Source organism: Sciurus carolinensis, chromosome 12 (assembly GCF_902686445.1).
Source record: "Sciurus carolinensis chromosome 12, mSciCar1.2, whole genome shotgun sequence".
Classification (NCBI taxonomy): domain Eukaryota; kingdom Metazoa; phylum Chordata; class Mammalia; order Rodentia; family Sciuridae; genus Sciurus; species Sciurus carolinensis.
Window position 1 is genome coordinate 29,309,515 of NC_062224.1, and position 15,858 is coordinate 29,325,372.

Sequence of the window (15,858 nt, forward strand, 5' to 3'; positions counted from 1 at the left end):
CCATTTCCCTCTACATAATCCAAATTTCCTCCATTCTTCTCTTGGCCCCTGCTACCCCCACTCCCATTATGCAAAAACATTAAATTATTTAAGTTGTGATTTTTTAAAAAATAATTTCTTTAACTTTATGTTAAATGGTGCTCCTATCTAATTTCTCTGATTTCAGGTCTCAATCATTAATTCTACAGATATGACCTTTATTCAGAATTTCACTGGCAAACAGGTAAAGATATTTTAATATGAAGTCATTAGGGTCACTCTGTGCTAACATACTTTAATACTTATATCATTTATTCATTCACTCAAAAAATACTTAATGAGCACCTGCTATGCGCTGGAGACTGATCTGGGTACTGAGAATACAACAGTTCAGCAGAGAAATGAATCCCTACTCTCCTGCAGCTGTGTGTGGGGTGTGGCAGGACAGGAGAGTTAATTCGAAAATATTGTTCATGATACTGTCAGATAGCAATAGGTGATAGAAAGAAAATAAACAGCTATATAATTGGGGTGTGATGGGGAGCTCTTAGGTAGGGTGGTCAGGGGATCCTCTGGGGGGCAACATCTAATGGGAAGCTAAGGACAGCTAATAAAAAGATTTTCAAACAGGAACCAACTGACCTGTCTGAGGAGTCCACAGTGAGGAGTCCCCAGTGTGTATATGCATGAGAGACAGAAGTAGGAGCCAAAGATAAAGAGGGGCAGGGGCTTCTCTCATGACCTTTAGTCAGGAACCCCCTGGTTTCAATTTATTTTTTAATAGATTCACATTCAAAATCAAGTGCATGCTTTGAAGCTGTCATGAACAGCTTGGTGTCGAGCTGTCTTTTGAGGTGACAGAAACGTAAAGCTCTTTAGGGGATCTTTTCCTGGCGGTGGCAGAGAGATAATTCCGTGTTCCATTCAGGACCATCTCTTAGCCACTTTATGCTGCATTTAAAAATGAGTTAACTGAGGTCATGGTAGAATGGACCAGGGTCTGAATGAAGTGACCAAGTAATTACTATTAGCAGCCCAGGTGGAGTTGATACTGCATGTAGGGAAGTAGTCGCAAATGATGAGGAGTCTCTGGAATGCCAGGAGCCACAGGTCCTCCATAACAGAGGACAGAAGTTCCCGGAGACTGTGAATGCGAGGGTGTGTGTGTGTGTGTGTGTCTTTGTGTGTGCGCGCGTGCATGTGGGTGTTGGGGCAAATAAGTCAAATACATCTCTAAGAACTCAGTAATTCAGCACAAGAGACTGCAAAATCAAGAAATGCAGGTGGGATTTCCTCTATTTTCCAAATATATTGTTGGGGCTCTGGGAAAGGAAGAATCTAGAAGAGCAGGTTAGAACTCTCATAGACTCTCCATGCTAGTCACTAAGCCAGGATTGCACAGCAAGGCAGACTACCCTCCTTAAAAGGAAACCCCAGTACCTGCTGTGATCGAGAACAGTCTTGGTGTATTGCAGATGCTGTTTAGCGTACCTGGTGGTGAGCTCTCAATCCCTCCTTCCCTCTTAGATGGCACTTGCTACTCTGAGGTTTGATTCCATTGGTCAGAGCAGATGGGCCTGGACCTGTGCTGCTCTTCTTTCCTGTAACTGGAACCCTCTCCTGAGCCTCAGTAGTATGTGGAGTATTGACACTCCTTTCCTCCCAGAGACTACTATTGCTCCTTACCCATGGTCACTTCCTGAGGTCCTACTGTGAATGGGTCAGTTCCTGAAAACAGGATGCTACCAGCCTCTTGACCAAATACAGTCTGAGGCCACAGTTTATCTCCCACCCTGCATGCTCCTGGGTATTGTGATGGCGAAGCTTCTTTAAGCACTGAATTTGGTTCTGCTGTCTGAGAGGCATGTCAAGAGAATGGATTCTCAGGTTTTTAAACGAGCAGAAAATGCTCATTTGACATCTTGCTGCCAAAATGTGGGGACTCAGTCCACCTCTTACTCTGAAATGTTCCACAAAGCCGTTCACATCTTTCATGATACTCGTATGGAAGTTATGGAGAAATGAGGTCGGGATGGCAGAGAAGCCGGGGGGGTCTGTGAATGTTGAACAACTATGAGTAAGGGGATTTGATCCATGTGGGCTGGTTGATGTATGGCAATGTCACACTGAATCCCATAAATTCATATAATTAATACATGCTAATAAAAAAGAAATCAAAAGAGAAAGTGTAGAACATCTTCTTTAGCCAGATCTCTTTTTACATTTTTGTCATTAGAAGCATTTTTAACACTTGCTAAATTCAGTCCTTCTATAACTTCTCCTCTTCAATACCACCTAGTTCTGTAATCTTGAACCTCAGAACTTAATGCATAAATGATGGAATTTCTCTGAGTGAAGGCCACACAGCATCACCCAACGGATAAGATTTGCACTGTTTATGTTTGGAATAAAGGAAAGAGAATGAGAACTGAGATCGTGTGATGCTTAGTAACTAGGGTTCTCTCCCTCAACAATGAAAATTGGGTCCCTGGCACCTACTTTGGTCCAAACACTGCTTAGGTAGAAGAGAGAACTAAACCGATCATTCTTAGCCTTCCATGGACATGCTTTCTAGAAGTTGATTAACTTAGAAGGTGGCAGGAGGCTCAATCAATTGAAACTTCAGACCAAAGAAACAAAATTGGCAAGCTGAAATGATTAGCCAAATCTGAAACAATTATAACTCCTGGAAACCTAGACTGAACAATAAAAACTTCCAAGGGAAAATATGGGGAGGTTATGGTATGCCACTACACTTGAAGAAAAGATTTAGGAGCTTTCATTGATTATGAGTTCAATATAAAATTGATACTGAGATGTAGGTTTCCCCCAAATTAAAACTTTCCTTATGCTTTAATAATATAAAGGACGCCAAATAGAGATTATCAATCCCACTTCACTCATCTGTCACTGTACTCCTAAGAACCATCCATTTTTTGTTTCCCCATGTGGCATTTCTAAGAAAGAGGGACTAGATGGTGGACCATCTGAAAACATTTGCACATGAGACTTCACATGGAGGTGGAATTAGATTCCTTTTGTGGGATTCAAGATTATAGAACTAGGTGGGATTAAGGACTAGCAGTTATGAAAAGTTGCATGATTCAAAGAATATTCTAATCGTTGTGTGCACAGATTGAATGGGCTGATTGTTAAGCATAACCAGAGGATGTCCAAGCAGATGTCAGGGTTATTATGGGGAAAATTATTCACTGGGTCAGGGTGAGACTAAATGAGAGTAAGTGACTCAACAGTCAGTCCATGTCCAAGAATTTAGGAATCTAAGTGCAAAAAATGTACCAAGATGAGATGCATCATTCAGGAATAATTAAGAGGTGACTATAAAAATGAATTTTTGAACACAAAATATGTCACTTTTGATTTTCTTTTGCAGATGGCATCTTATTTTGGATATAGCGTTGTTGTATCAGATGTTAACAATGATGGGTAAGTTTATAAGAACCCCCTCACTCTCTATATATCATGGTCATCCATAAAGATGTGATATTTTTCCTTCCTAAAGTACATCCTTCTGTACTTCCTCAAAAACATAGAGGCTCCCTTGTTTGAACTTTTTTTTTTTTTATTCAGGACAGGAGGATGTATCTAATAAAGAATTCTGTCATCCTATTTTATGTCTTTACTGAGATTTTTCACATCTGCCACTTCTAAAAGAGGACTATTTTATTTGGTTTTATTTTTAATTTTATGCAGCAAATAATCCTTGGCCATTCAAAATCCATATTCATTGAGGAATTTGTTCATTTGTCTCTTCACTCCTAAGACTTTTCCCCCTAGAATGTGATATAGTCATAGCACATTTGCACAAAAATGTATTGTTTCCTCCTGACATTGCTAGAACCAACTGTTAGCAACATCCAAAGGGAAGATGAAATAATAATAATGCTATTTTTCTGACTAGAATAGTAAATTACAGTCAAACTTGGACCAAACAGCACTATTGAATTGTGGTTGTCATTACAACATTACTTCAAAAATCATTTATTATCAAGTATCTCTTTTATTCACTGTAAGTTAATAAATCATGAAATAAGAAAATCTTTAAGTTGAGATGTACCGAGTATCCATGCAGTAGATACTGTTGGAGCACAACTGTTCCAGGCAGGGTTTACAATGCCCAGAACCCTGTACAAAGTTATTAGACTGGGTCTCTGTTCTCATGAAGTTCATGGTTTTGTAGAAAGGAAATATCTGAAAACTCTTATCACATTCCAGGATTTGGAGCAAGTACTTTAAATAGATCTTTGATAGACATTTTCCTGTGACCTTGGTATAGTTGAAAATGTACTTCCTTTATTATGCTGTGGTGTATGATTGGAGATAAGTTTAGTAACTTTTACAGCTTTTGGAAAATATCCTTTTGTTATCTTTTCATTGAACACTTATTTCTTGAGAATCTGCTATACCCTGGTTCCCTGTGCAGAATATAACAATTTCATGAGGTTATATATACTCGAGTTGGAAAAGTGGGAGCTACAGAGAAAAAATAAGTCAAATAAAGAGTGTGTTAAACGGTGATAAGAACTCTGTAGAAAAATTCAAAAACACCAGTACTGAAAGCAACCAAGATACCCTTCAGTAGGTGGGTGGATAAATAAACTGTGGTACATCCAGATAATGAGATTTTTATTCAGCTGTAGAAAGCAATGAGCTATCAAGTCAGAAAAAGACATGGAAGAACACTAAATGCATATTCCTAAGTGAAAGAAGCCAATCCAAAGAGGCTACATGCTACATCATTCTAATTATATGACATTCTGGGATAAAGGAAAACCTATGGGAACAATAAAAAGATCAGTGTTTGCCAGAAGTTTGGGCGGGGGGAGGCAGGAAGAGATGAATAGAGGGGACACAGAGGATTTTGAGGATAGTGAAGCTATCATAAAAGATACTGTCATTACACACTTTTAAATCCCATAGAACATACTGCACCAAGAGTGAACTCCATGTGAACTGGGGATTGCAGCTGATAATGATGCAGGAGGGTCAGTTCATTGATGTAACAAAGGCACCACACTGAGGGGAGACGTGGGGGTGGGAAAGGCCATGTATCGGAGGGCAAGTAATGTGGGTCTGTACTTTCTGCTCAGATTTGTCTGACTCTCAAGCTACTCTATAATATCAAGTTTATTAATTAAAATTTAAAAGAAAAACTGAAAGGAGTACTGGGAGGTTTTTTTCTTTTATTTCATTTTAATTCTTTGGTGGTGTTGGGGATGCTAGGCAAGCCCTCTACCACTGAGCCACAACCCCAGCTCTGTGCATGCAGTTTTTTCCTCTTCTCCAATTCATTTTTAAATTGATTCTTTGTAGTTACACGTCACATTAGAATACATTTGGTATAATCACAAAAGCATGCAATGTAATTTGCTCTAATTGAGTCCCCAGGACTCCCCCCGCCCCTTTCCTTTTCCCCCTTTCTCCCCATGCCTCTACTCTGCTGATCTTTCTGCAATTTATGTATAGTTTTTGATTTCAATTAGTGTCTTGTGGATATACTTCATGTTGAGATTCACTGAGATATATCCATGTATATACTTAGGAAAGTGTGGTCAGATTCATTCCACTGTTCTTCCCTCTTCCGGTCCTTCCTCCCTCACCCTCAATCCCCTTCTCTACTTTGCTGATCTTTCCTCTATTTTGATGAAATTCCCTCTCCACTTTATTTTCCTTTGTCTTCCTTTCTTTTTGTCCCCTTCCCTTATTTTGGATTAGCTTTGGCATATCAGAGGAAATCTTCAACCTTTGACTTTTTGGAATTGGCTTAACTTGATTTAGCATGATGTTCCCCAGTTCCAACCTTTTATTGGCAAATACCATAATTTCATTCTTCCTTATGACTGAGTAATACACCACTGTGTTTATGTACCACATTTTCTTTATCCATTCATCTGTTGAAGGGCACCTAGGTTGGTCCCACAACTTGACTATCATAAATTGTGCTGCTATAAATATTGATGTAGCTGCAGTTTTAAATCAAGTACATGGAGAAAACCTCAGTGGTGGTTACAGTGGAGAAAAGACCTGAGGGAGATAAGAAAGGAAGCCATTGATGACATAAAATGGGGGGAGGAATGTTCCCAAACAGTAAAAAGAACAAATTCCTGGAGGTGGAAACTCCTGGCATATTTGAGGAACAACAAAGAGGCTCAGAGAGGTAACAAGGGGGAGCCTGAGGATAAAGGTGCAGAGGCCGCCCAGACTCTGCCATGATCTAGGATGAGTCTGTCTTCACAGGGACACCATATCCTATGAGCCATGGAGGATTCCAAGGGAGGGAGCAGCCTGCTCAGACTCTGGTTGTCACAGGCAGGCTCTGTCTGCCTGGTCAGTTGCCATATGCCAAGGTACACATGGCAGTGTTGGACCAGAGCAGCAGCCGTGGAGAAAACAAAGTCCTTACACTCTGGATATATTTCGAAGGTCTAGTTCACTACCAGTTTTATCCTGGAAGCAGTTTTAACTTCAAATTAAGTCACATGAATCTCTATTCATCTGAGTATGAAGAGGAAGAAAGATTAGGACCACCAGTCAGGAATTCCAACATGGACAGACCATAACTGTCATCACAGGCTCTCAATCATTTAGGAAGACAATTCTTGAAGAAGAACCCGAAGCCCAAGCATGGCATGCTCTTCGGGTTTGGTGAAGCCACTCTGTACGGAAAAACACTTCTACGGTGGCCTTTCGGATGTGTCTAGATATGTTTCTCTCAACAGAAGGGCACATGAGCACAGGGGCTTTTCCCCATGGGTCTGCGTGGCATTTTAGAGGGCACAGATTCATTCCATGTGTGCCCTTCCGAGGCCGCTCCTGTTTTGAATCCCTGCAAAATTTCCCAGGTTTCACAATTTGCCCTGGAGGGTCCTCTTTCCTTCCTGGAAACATCCTCAATTTAGACTATAGCAAAGTTTCGTGACAATGTTTATAGTACATATTTTTGCCATGTTAAGGACAAAAACGCGTGAGAAAAGGACTTCAATGGCTTCCTGCTGATTGAAACAACACGATAATAAGAACACAAGAATTTTCAAGTGATAAATTAGTTCTTTCTGGATGTCCTTAAAAATTGCTGTGCACATTACTTCTCTTTTTTATTAGGTAACATTTTCCAAATTCTTTAGACTGTATGAAAGAATAGGTCCTTTAACTTAACACTGTCTACTCAAAGGTAAAGTGTCCAAAGATTCCCAGTGTGATAATAACGCTTTTTGTAATTACTTAGATATCTCGAATTTAAATTCAAGGTCCTATTAAAAATGAATTTATTCTAGAAGCAATTGTGATTGGTCAAAGAAAAAAAGATATATAGTCAAAATAAAGATATATAGTCAAAACAAAGTCTGAGATTACAATAATGTTGTACATAGTATATACAGAGTTAAGAAAATCATTTGGTGGGGCTGCGTTGTGGCTCAGCGGTAGAGCACTTGCCTTGTGTGTGTGAGGCACTGGGTTCAATTCTCAGCACCAGACACAAATAAGTAGAATAAAGACCCACTGACAACTAAAAAACACGTATTAAAAAAAAAAAAAGAAAATCACTTGTCCAGGTAAAATTGTTCATGGTTCAGGGGAGAGACCCCCCTCAAACACAGACAATTATGGGATTGAACCAGTCTTTCCATTCTCCAAGAAAATTAAGTATGATCGTACATACATAATGAACATACATACATACATACTAATGACCGTACATACCTAATGAACATCTTCAGGCAGTGAGTACATTCCTTATTGACTATGCAACAAAAGCAAGGTCCCTACAAATGCCCCAACATCTCAATATCAGGAAAATAAAAGTGTCATTAAGTAAATGACAAGTAAATTGGTGGAAATTTTCTCCAATACTTTTACTAAGAAAAATATTCCAGTGGATTTTTCTAAGTCCAATCTGAGTGGACTCCAAAAATTTAGACCAAACAGTTGAGTGCCTGCTGGCTGGGAGATGATATTGTCAAGGCTGTGATGGTTTTGAAAGTACCGTGTAAACAAACTGGCAAAATTAACTTCAGTTTAGTTATCTTTCGGCAGCCAGGACCACAACTCTGTCAATGTAAACTTTGTTAGGAATTTCTGGACAAACTCCTTAACAAGTAGGGATGGTATTTTTCATCTTGGACTCAAGGAAGCAATCCGTTTTGTTTTGGTTTGTATTGTTTTTTTCCTTGGGGCTTTTGAATCTTATAGTATTTATACTATTTCAGAAATTCACAGAATTACAATTTAATCCATTGGACATCTCCATATGTCTATTGTTTCCAGCCTCTGTGAGGCCAAAAGGAGGTAAATGTAATGAGATTCATTGCAGTTAGTTAACTGACAGCATTTTAGAGAAATCTGTTTGAAAGCAAGAAGCTTTGGGTGGCTATGGCTTTATACCAGATTTAGTACAAGTATAATCATTTTTACAGGAAATATCAATATGATTAAATTAGGTAGAAAAATCTAGAAAGTTATACATAAAAAGGTGATAAGTTAAACTGATTTCTATAATGTAATGTATTTGTTCTTGCCTGTAAATCAATTAGGTTGATTAAATAGTAACTCTACTGTATAGTCTACTGATCTGCATTCTTTTAATGAATAACTACATTCTGAATATTAGTCATGGAATTTAGCATAGAAACAGTACTACTGAAAAAAAAGAGAAAAAGTAAAGTTTGTATATTAATTCAAATCATTAATACCATTTGACTGCCAAAAACTTGAATTCAGATTCTTCATCTTGAACATTCTCATTGGTAGGTTCTCTCAGTTTATCAAAATATTTGCGCTTTGCTTTTGACAAAAGTGTTTGTAATGTTCTGTATCAAATGATGTGTGAAAGATGAGATGAGTCTCACATGGTATTAGATTATCAGAGTGGACTTAGACATTAAAGTGAGATGAAAATAAAACCTGTATGAAGGATGCACTGAGATTTAAAGAGTTTGACATTTCCAATAAAATGAAGTTTATGTACACATCCTATTTTTATGAAATACCTTTACATAATGACTTAAATCTTGTCCAAACAACAACTAACCTGACCCAGAGGAAATGGTTTTTAGCAGCATCACATAATTAATATTCTTTTTTCATCATTGTTATTTTTTTAGATTAAAATATATTTTTAAAATCTCTCTTTTCATCATTGTTTTTTTTTAGATTAAAATATATTTTTAAAATCTCTCTCTCTCTCTCTGTCTCTCTCTGTCTCTCTCTGTCTCTCTCTCTCTCTCTCTCTCTCTCTCTCTCTCTCTGTATGCATGTGTGTTTATTCTTTTAGAATGGTACCCAGCTTGTTATACCTATCAGAAGGTCAACAAAAGTCATCTTTACTAATAAGTATTTTAAATTTTTAAGCTTGATTTGTGTTTATTTAACAAGAGGATGTGGCAATTTTTGAAATAGCTTAATGGCACACATAGTCTACTACAGTGGTTTTCCAACCATTCTTTGTGGTCCATAGATAGATATTACAACCCAGTACACCCACATGCACACACACACACACAAACACACACACACAACTGAAATGAAAATTTCACAAGACAATATTATCTTTATTATGTACAATGCATTTACTCTATCCTCTATTATTGTATTCTATTTTATTTTTAAAAATTGCTGGCAGAGACCCATTATGTTGATTTCATAACCCACTAATGAGTTACAAATCAAGGTTTTAAAACACCAGCCTAAACAATAATATATACCATGATTAAGTGGTATTGCTAATACAATACTAAGTCCAAAATAATCTACGAGGCACACTGGATCAATTAAATCCAAGACAGTTATTGTGTCTCCACTCTATGAGAGCATAATCATAAATTAAGAACAAATGCCTCTTTGTCTTTTTGGAGCTAAAAACATTTCAGGACAGTTAAGTATCTGGGGAAACATATTTCTAAGAAAATAAATCATATTACTTTGTCATATTACTTTGAAAATCCAAGGATTCCATGGATGTGCCAGGCCTTCACAATGATAGGTCAAATAATTTCCATTTCTAGAATCCGATGTTTGCAGTGAGGAAGGTATGGAGCCAATTGGGTCAGTCCGTCATGTTCAAACCCTCAGGGGCCAATTGTATGGCTTGTTCCTTCTCTACTGAATCAAACATGGCCTTGCTAAATCTCTGCAGTAAGGAACCAGTGACATTGGATGTCTTACTCTGAGGTAGGAGGCAACCATATACACAACTAGGTGTTTAACAAATGCCACTTCATAGGGACAATAATGACAGGAACAGGTAACTAGGGCTCCCCGCAGGCAAGGCCAGGCACTGGAGGACCACAGATCCCTGTTCTCCTCTATCCAGCAGGAAAAGCCATGTGAACAAACCTAAAATTCTGGGTTTACAAGTTTACAGAAAAACTGAGTAAGGACAGAGAGCTTCCCTATAGTCCCTCTTCTTCCCCTTCAGTTGCCCATTATTAGCATCTTGCATTGGTGTGGTACCTTCGTTACCGCTGATGAACTAACATGGATACATCATTAATAAAAGAGCATAGTTTATGTGAAGATTCCCTCTTTGTGTGATATGGGTCTTGTCAAATGCATACCAACATAAAGCCACCATTACCATGTCAAATGGAATTGTTCACTGCCCCCAAAATCCCCTGCTCTTCCTGGTCATGCCCTCCATCCCCCATCCCTGGCAACCAATGCTCTTACAGGCCCCATAGTTTAGCTTTTCCCTGAACATTATATCATTGGAATCTCACAGTATGTAACCTTTTTTGCACTGGCCTTTTTCACTTAGTAATATGCATTTTAGGTTCCTCCATATGGGCTACATAACCCATTTTTTAAAAATTACTGAATACTATTCCATTGTGTGATATACCACAGTTTGTTTATCCATTCACCTACTGAAGAATATCTTGGTTGCTTCCAGGTTTTGGCAATTTTGCTATAAACATTTGTGTATAGGTTTCTGTGTGGACATGCTTTAAAAACTCATTTTGGCAACCGCCAAGGAACACAAACATGAGATCGAATGGTAAGGCTATATTTAGCTCTGTAAGAAACTGCTAGACTGCCTTCCAAGGGGCTGCCTCACTTTGCATTCCCACCAGCAATGAACGAGAGTTCCTTTTGCTCCTCATCCTTGCCAACATTTGGTGGTGTCAGCATTTTGGACTTTAGCCATTCAAGAAGATTTGTAGTAGTATCTCATTGTTTTAATTTGCAATTCCTGATGATATATGATGTTGATCATATTTTCACATACATTTTTGCCATCTGTACCTTCTGTAATGAGGTATCTATTCAGATCTTTTGTCCACTTTTTATTTGGGTTGTTTTTTTCTTGTTCTTTATTATTATATATTATAAATATATAATGTAAATTATAAAAATAGTATGTAGTATTATGTAGTATTATATATAATAATACTATAGCTAACATGCAATTGTAATATATTATTCTTAACTCACATTGTTGAATTCTAAGAATTCTTTGTATATTTGACTTTTTCAATCAAATATGTTGGAATCCTCCTAGCATGGAGCCACCCCACCCCCACCCCCCAGGGGGCCTTGACTTCATTCAGGACAACATTACCCTCTGGAAACACTACCCTCCAGGCCCCCCTGTCAGAATTGCCCCCAGGGTCCATGCCATTTCCTCCAAGGAGCCTTCCCTAATTCCCTCTAAGTACCCAGCCTCTAGCTTGTCTGTGATTCCAACTTGAATCCCCCATATTACTGTTCCCAGCCTGCCTTGTTTATACTTATATGAGTAACAATTTAACCTCACTTGTAAATTAATCAGAGACCTAATTAATTCATCTACAAGTCATCATTGTATTCTTTAAATAACTTATCATATGATCTTCATAGTATCTCAAACCTAGTAGGAACACGGAATCCCTGTGACTTACACTGAGAAACAGACAGTAGACAAACACCATAGGCAAGGTGAAAATTTAAAGAGAACAGACACAGTGCTGCTGGTGTCTTTCAGACCACTCAGATCTGCAAGCAGATTCTGGCTATCAGTAACTGCCCTGAGCTTATCCTTGACCTTACATATTAATGAGTTTAAAAATATACAGCATATATATGATTTACATGCTATACTAATATTAATAAGGATTTACATTAATATATCAATAAGGTATACTTTTAGTACATATCTTATATATGGTATTAATATACTTGCTATATTAATGATATAATACTGGTAGTAATATATTAATGATACAAACTTAAATTATATCATAATAATATTTCAGCAATTATGTTACTTGGCAAACTCCAGCATTACCTAATCTACATACACATAAACATCATATGCAGATTTGTATTTATTTCAGCTTTAAGTGGCCTTTCATGTCATTGCATCTGCCAGGATAGAGCTACCTTCAGGCAAACTTTGGTCATCAGTAGAGGGCAAACCATGCATTTTTGTTGGTGTGACTCTTCAAAAATTTTTTTCCTTTAAAATTTTTGTATTTGTTCTTTTTAGATACACATGACAGTAGAGTGCATTTTGACATATTATACATACATGGAGTATAACTTATCCAATTAGGATCCCATTCTTGTGGTTGCCTATGTTCATATATAAATACACCACCAGTGAGACTCCTTATCATGTACGACCTTAAGAATTGTCTGACTTTTTAAATTTTTAAAATAAAAATCAAATAACTGAGAAGGTTCATGGCAAAAAAAAATAAGTTTTCTGTTCTATTCTTCTCTGTGAAGGAAGCACCTTTGAGTACTGCCGCTGTTTTTTATTCTCCTGGTGGTTATGTCTTCATCTCTAAGTAACTTGTTTAGGTGTCTGTTTCTTGAATTTTTAAACCTTAAAAATCATCCATTTGTTTCCTGCTATAATTGACATATACAAAGAATGACTATAAGTTTTCATTGGAGATGAAAATTGTTTCTGGTTTTCTAGCCAGCACTATTCACTTCTCTGGTTTCTTTTTTATTTAGCTAGAGATAGCAAAAGGAAAGGGAAAGACAAATTTTAAACCTTATTACTGCAAGAAAACTGTATAATTAGGTCTATAGTTACATACATTGTAGACAAACTCTAATCTCCTTCTGGAAAAAGCTCCTTAGGTGTTCTGATACATTTTCCTTGTGTAACTACAGCTTCTGGAAATGCACTAAAAAGGTGGAAAGGGTGAAAAATCTGTGGTTTTCTTAAAGCAATCATTTTCAACAGAGTTAAAAAGTTCCCTGTGATAATTTAACAATTTGTATGTTCTAACAACATTCTATCTCATAAGACATAACAAAGCCATGAAAGAAACACAATCATTGTAAATTGATCCTCGGAAAAGGAAAAATATCAATAAAAATGTACAAATCTAGCCTATTAGGAATATACCACAGTCTTCTGTCTTCTGGTTTGCTGACTGCTGTCTTTGATCCCTACAGGATGGATGACATATTGATTGGGGCACCTCTCTTTATGGAACGTGAATTTGAGAGTAACCCTAAAGAAGTAGGGCAAGTCTACCTATATTTGCAAGTGAGTGCCCTCCTCTTCCAAGACCCACAGATCCTCACAGGCACCGAGACTTTCGGAAGATTTGGTAGTGCTATTGCGCACTTAGGGGACCTGAACCAAGATGGATACAATGGTAATTTAAATCAATGCATGGAAGTTATTTATGTCTAATTTCATGTTACTGCTGCATGAAGGAATCAATGGATATTTTAAAGTATTCATATGGTGTGGACAGTATAGTTATTTTTGGTTTTTAATAAACTATTAAACTCTCAAGGCAACTTTAAGTTTCATGGTTTGACTACTGGAGATATCACATGGAAATTTCCTCATGTTCAACTAAGGTGTCCTACAAGAGCTCTCAATGGTGACTCAAGGCCAGCTAGAGAATCTTCTATATGTAAAGAGTCAAGAGAAATAAATACATGCTGATATATTAGCAAATATATTGCCTTCTGACTAACCTATATGGATTATGTATAGTTTATGCTGAATTGTTATTGGTTTGTAAACTCCATTTTAAAGGCATTTTCAATGTTTGCAATGAAGTGGTGCTAAATTTTTAGTATAGGATTGCAGTTCTTTATGTTGGAAAGTCACAGTTGCCTTTTAACTCTCCTCAGAAAAATATGCAAGTTCACACAAAATTTTATATACATTTTAGGATTTTTAAGTTAAGAACCTAGTGAGTTTCTAGATTACAGTTGATGATATAACAGGAACTTGCTGTACAAAAATAACCTTGGGAGTATTCACATCAGATCAGAATTCATTTGTATTTTGACAAGTGTTATTGAACTCTTGCTTTCTTTGAGAAAACAATTTTAGTCAGGTACAGTGGTGCATGCCTCTAATCCCCACTATTTTGAAGGCTGAGGCAGGAGGATCACAAGTTCAAAGCCAGTTCCGGCAACTTAGTGAGACCCTATCTCAAAAAAATAAGTAAGTAAAAAGGGCTGGTGGTGTAGCTCAGTGGTAGAGCACCTCTGGATTCAATCTCCAGTACCACAAAAGAATATTTCTAGGTAATGTGTGTTTAGTAATTTTAAAAAATATATTTTTAGTTCTGGATGAACACAATACCTTTATTTATTTATTTTTTTAATGTGGTGCTGAGGATTGAACCCAGTGCCTTACAACTGTTCTATCATCGAGCTATAATCCCAGCCCTAGTAATTTTTAAAGTACCAGAAAACATATTAAAAGCTATGATTCCAGGGAAATGACAAATGACGAGTTCTCCTTTAAGTGATTTGCTGCTGCTCATCATATGCAATTTCCTAACACCCCAGTGAAATAATAATGTGCAATTATCTATGAGTGGTTGTTTTCATCTCTTAAACCCTTTATGATACTTTTAAGAGAAAAAAGAAGCCGTTTTAATCCCGTCAAAAGGGTCTTAGACTCTAAGCCTTGGTATCTGGAGTCAGGAGTAGGTAAAATAATGCCACGTTACAGGGGCTTAACGGAGGGGACAGAAATCAAGTCACTGACTCAGAGGAAGAGAAGGAAGTATGCATTTTCCCTACCCCATGACAATGTACCTTCTATGAGGTCTGAATTCTGACCTTTCATTTATCTTGACCTGCTAAATGAAAGCAGACTTGTAATCCTTATTAAGGTATGAAGTCAAGTCCCAATTCACTCAGTTGTATCCTCTCTGACCCAGGAACAGAGAAACTAAAGAACGTTACAAACAAGGACCCCACCGTGGTCCACTATCTTGGATTCTTATGTTACTGTTTTGAGGAAATTCTTTTTCAAATACAACTATGTTTTTGTGCTTATTGCTCAGGAAAAACCTGAAAAACAAACCGTGTGGCAGGTAAACTGTGTATCTGGGTGGGAGTCAGGTACTATGGTCCTCACTAGTTTCCCCAATATCCTCAACTATTAAATGGGTCTTGCCTAGCTCATAGGACTAGGTGACCATTTAACAGTGTCATCTTTGAGAATGAGGGTTTTTGTTTGTTTGTTTGTTTTCTTTGGGATTGTGTAGAGGGAAATGAGGGGAGAGGCAGGGGGTAGGAAAGCTTGAACGAGGCAGACATCATTACCCTATGTACATGTATGATCACACGAATGGTGTGACTCTACATCCTGTACAACCAGAGAAATGAAAACTGTACTCCATTTGTGAACAATGAATCAAAATGCATCCTGCTATCATGTATAACTAAATAGAACAAGCAATAAAAAAAATAAGAAAGAAACAACTCTTAAGTACTCACAAAGGTACCTCACTTGGTCCACCGGCCCTGTGATCTGACCTGGTTTTCCCCTTCCCTACCTAGCTCCCGTGGAGGTCATCCTTGGGCCATTGCCTTTGCTTGGAGTGTTCCTCCCTCTAAGGTTCATGTGGTTGGTCCCTCTTTGTCCTTGGGCTTCAGTTTCTT

At 37.6% G+C, this 15,858-nt stretch overlaps 1 protein-coding gene across 1 annotated transcript in view; it reads left to right on the forward strand.

The window, feature by feature from the left end:
- Itga8 (integrin subunit alpha 8) overlaps positions 1–15,858 on the forward strand; it is a 178,277-nt gene that overhangs the window by 52,091 nt on the left and 110,328 nt on the right. The window contains exons 10-12 of the mRNA XM_047521245.1: positions 167–223; positions 3,374–3,426; positions 13,390–13,595. Coding sequence (XP_047377201.1) covers positions 167–223; positions 3,374–3,426; positions 13,390–13,595 — 316 coding nt within the window. The remainder of the gene's footprint in view (positions 1–166; positions 224–3,373; positions 3,427–13,389; positions 13,596–15,858) is intronic.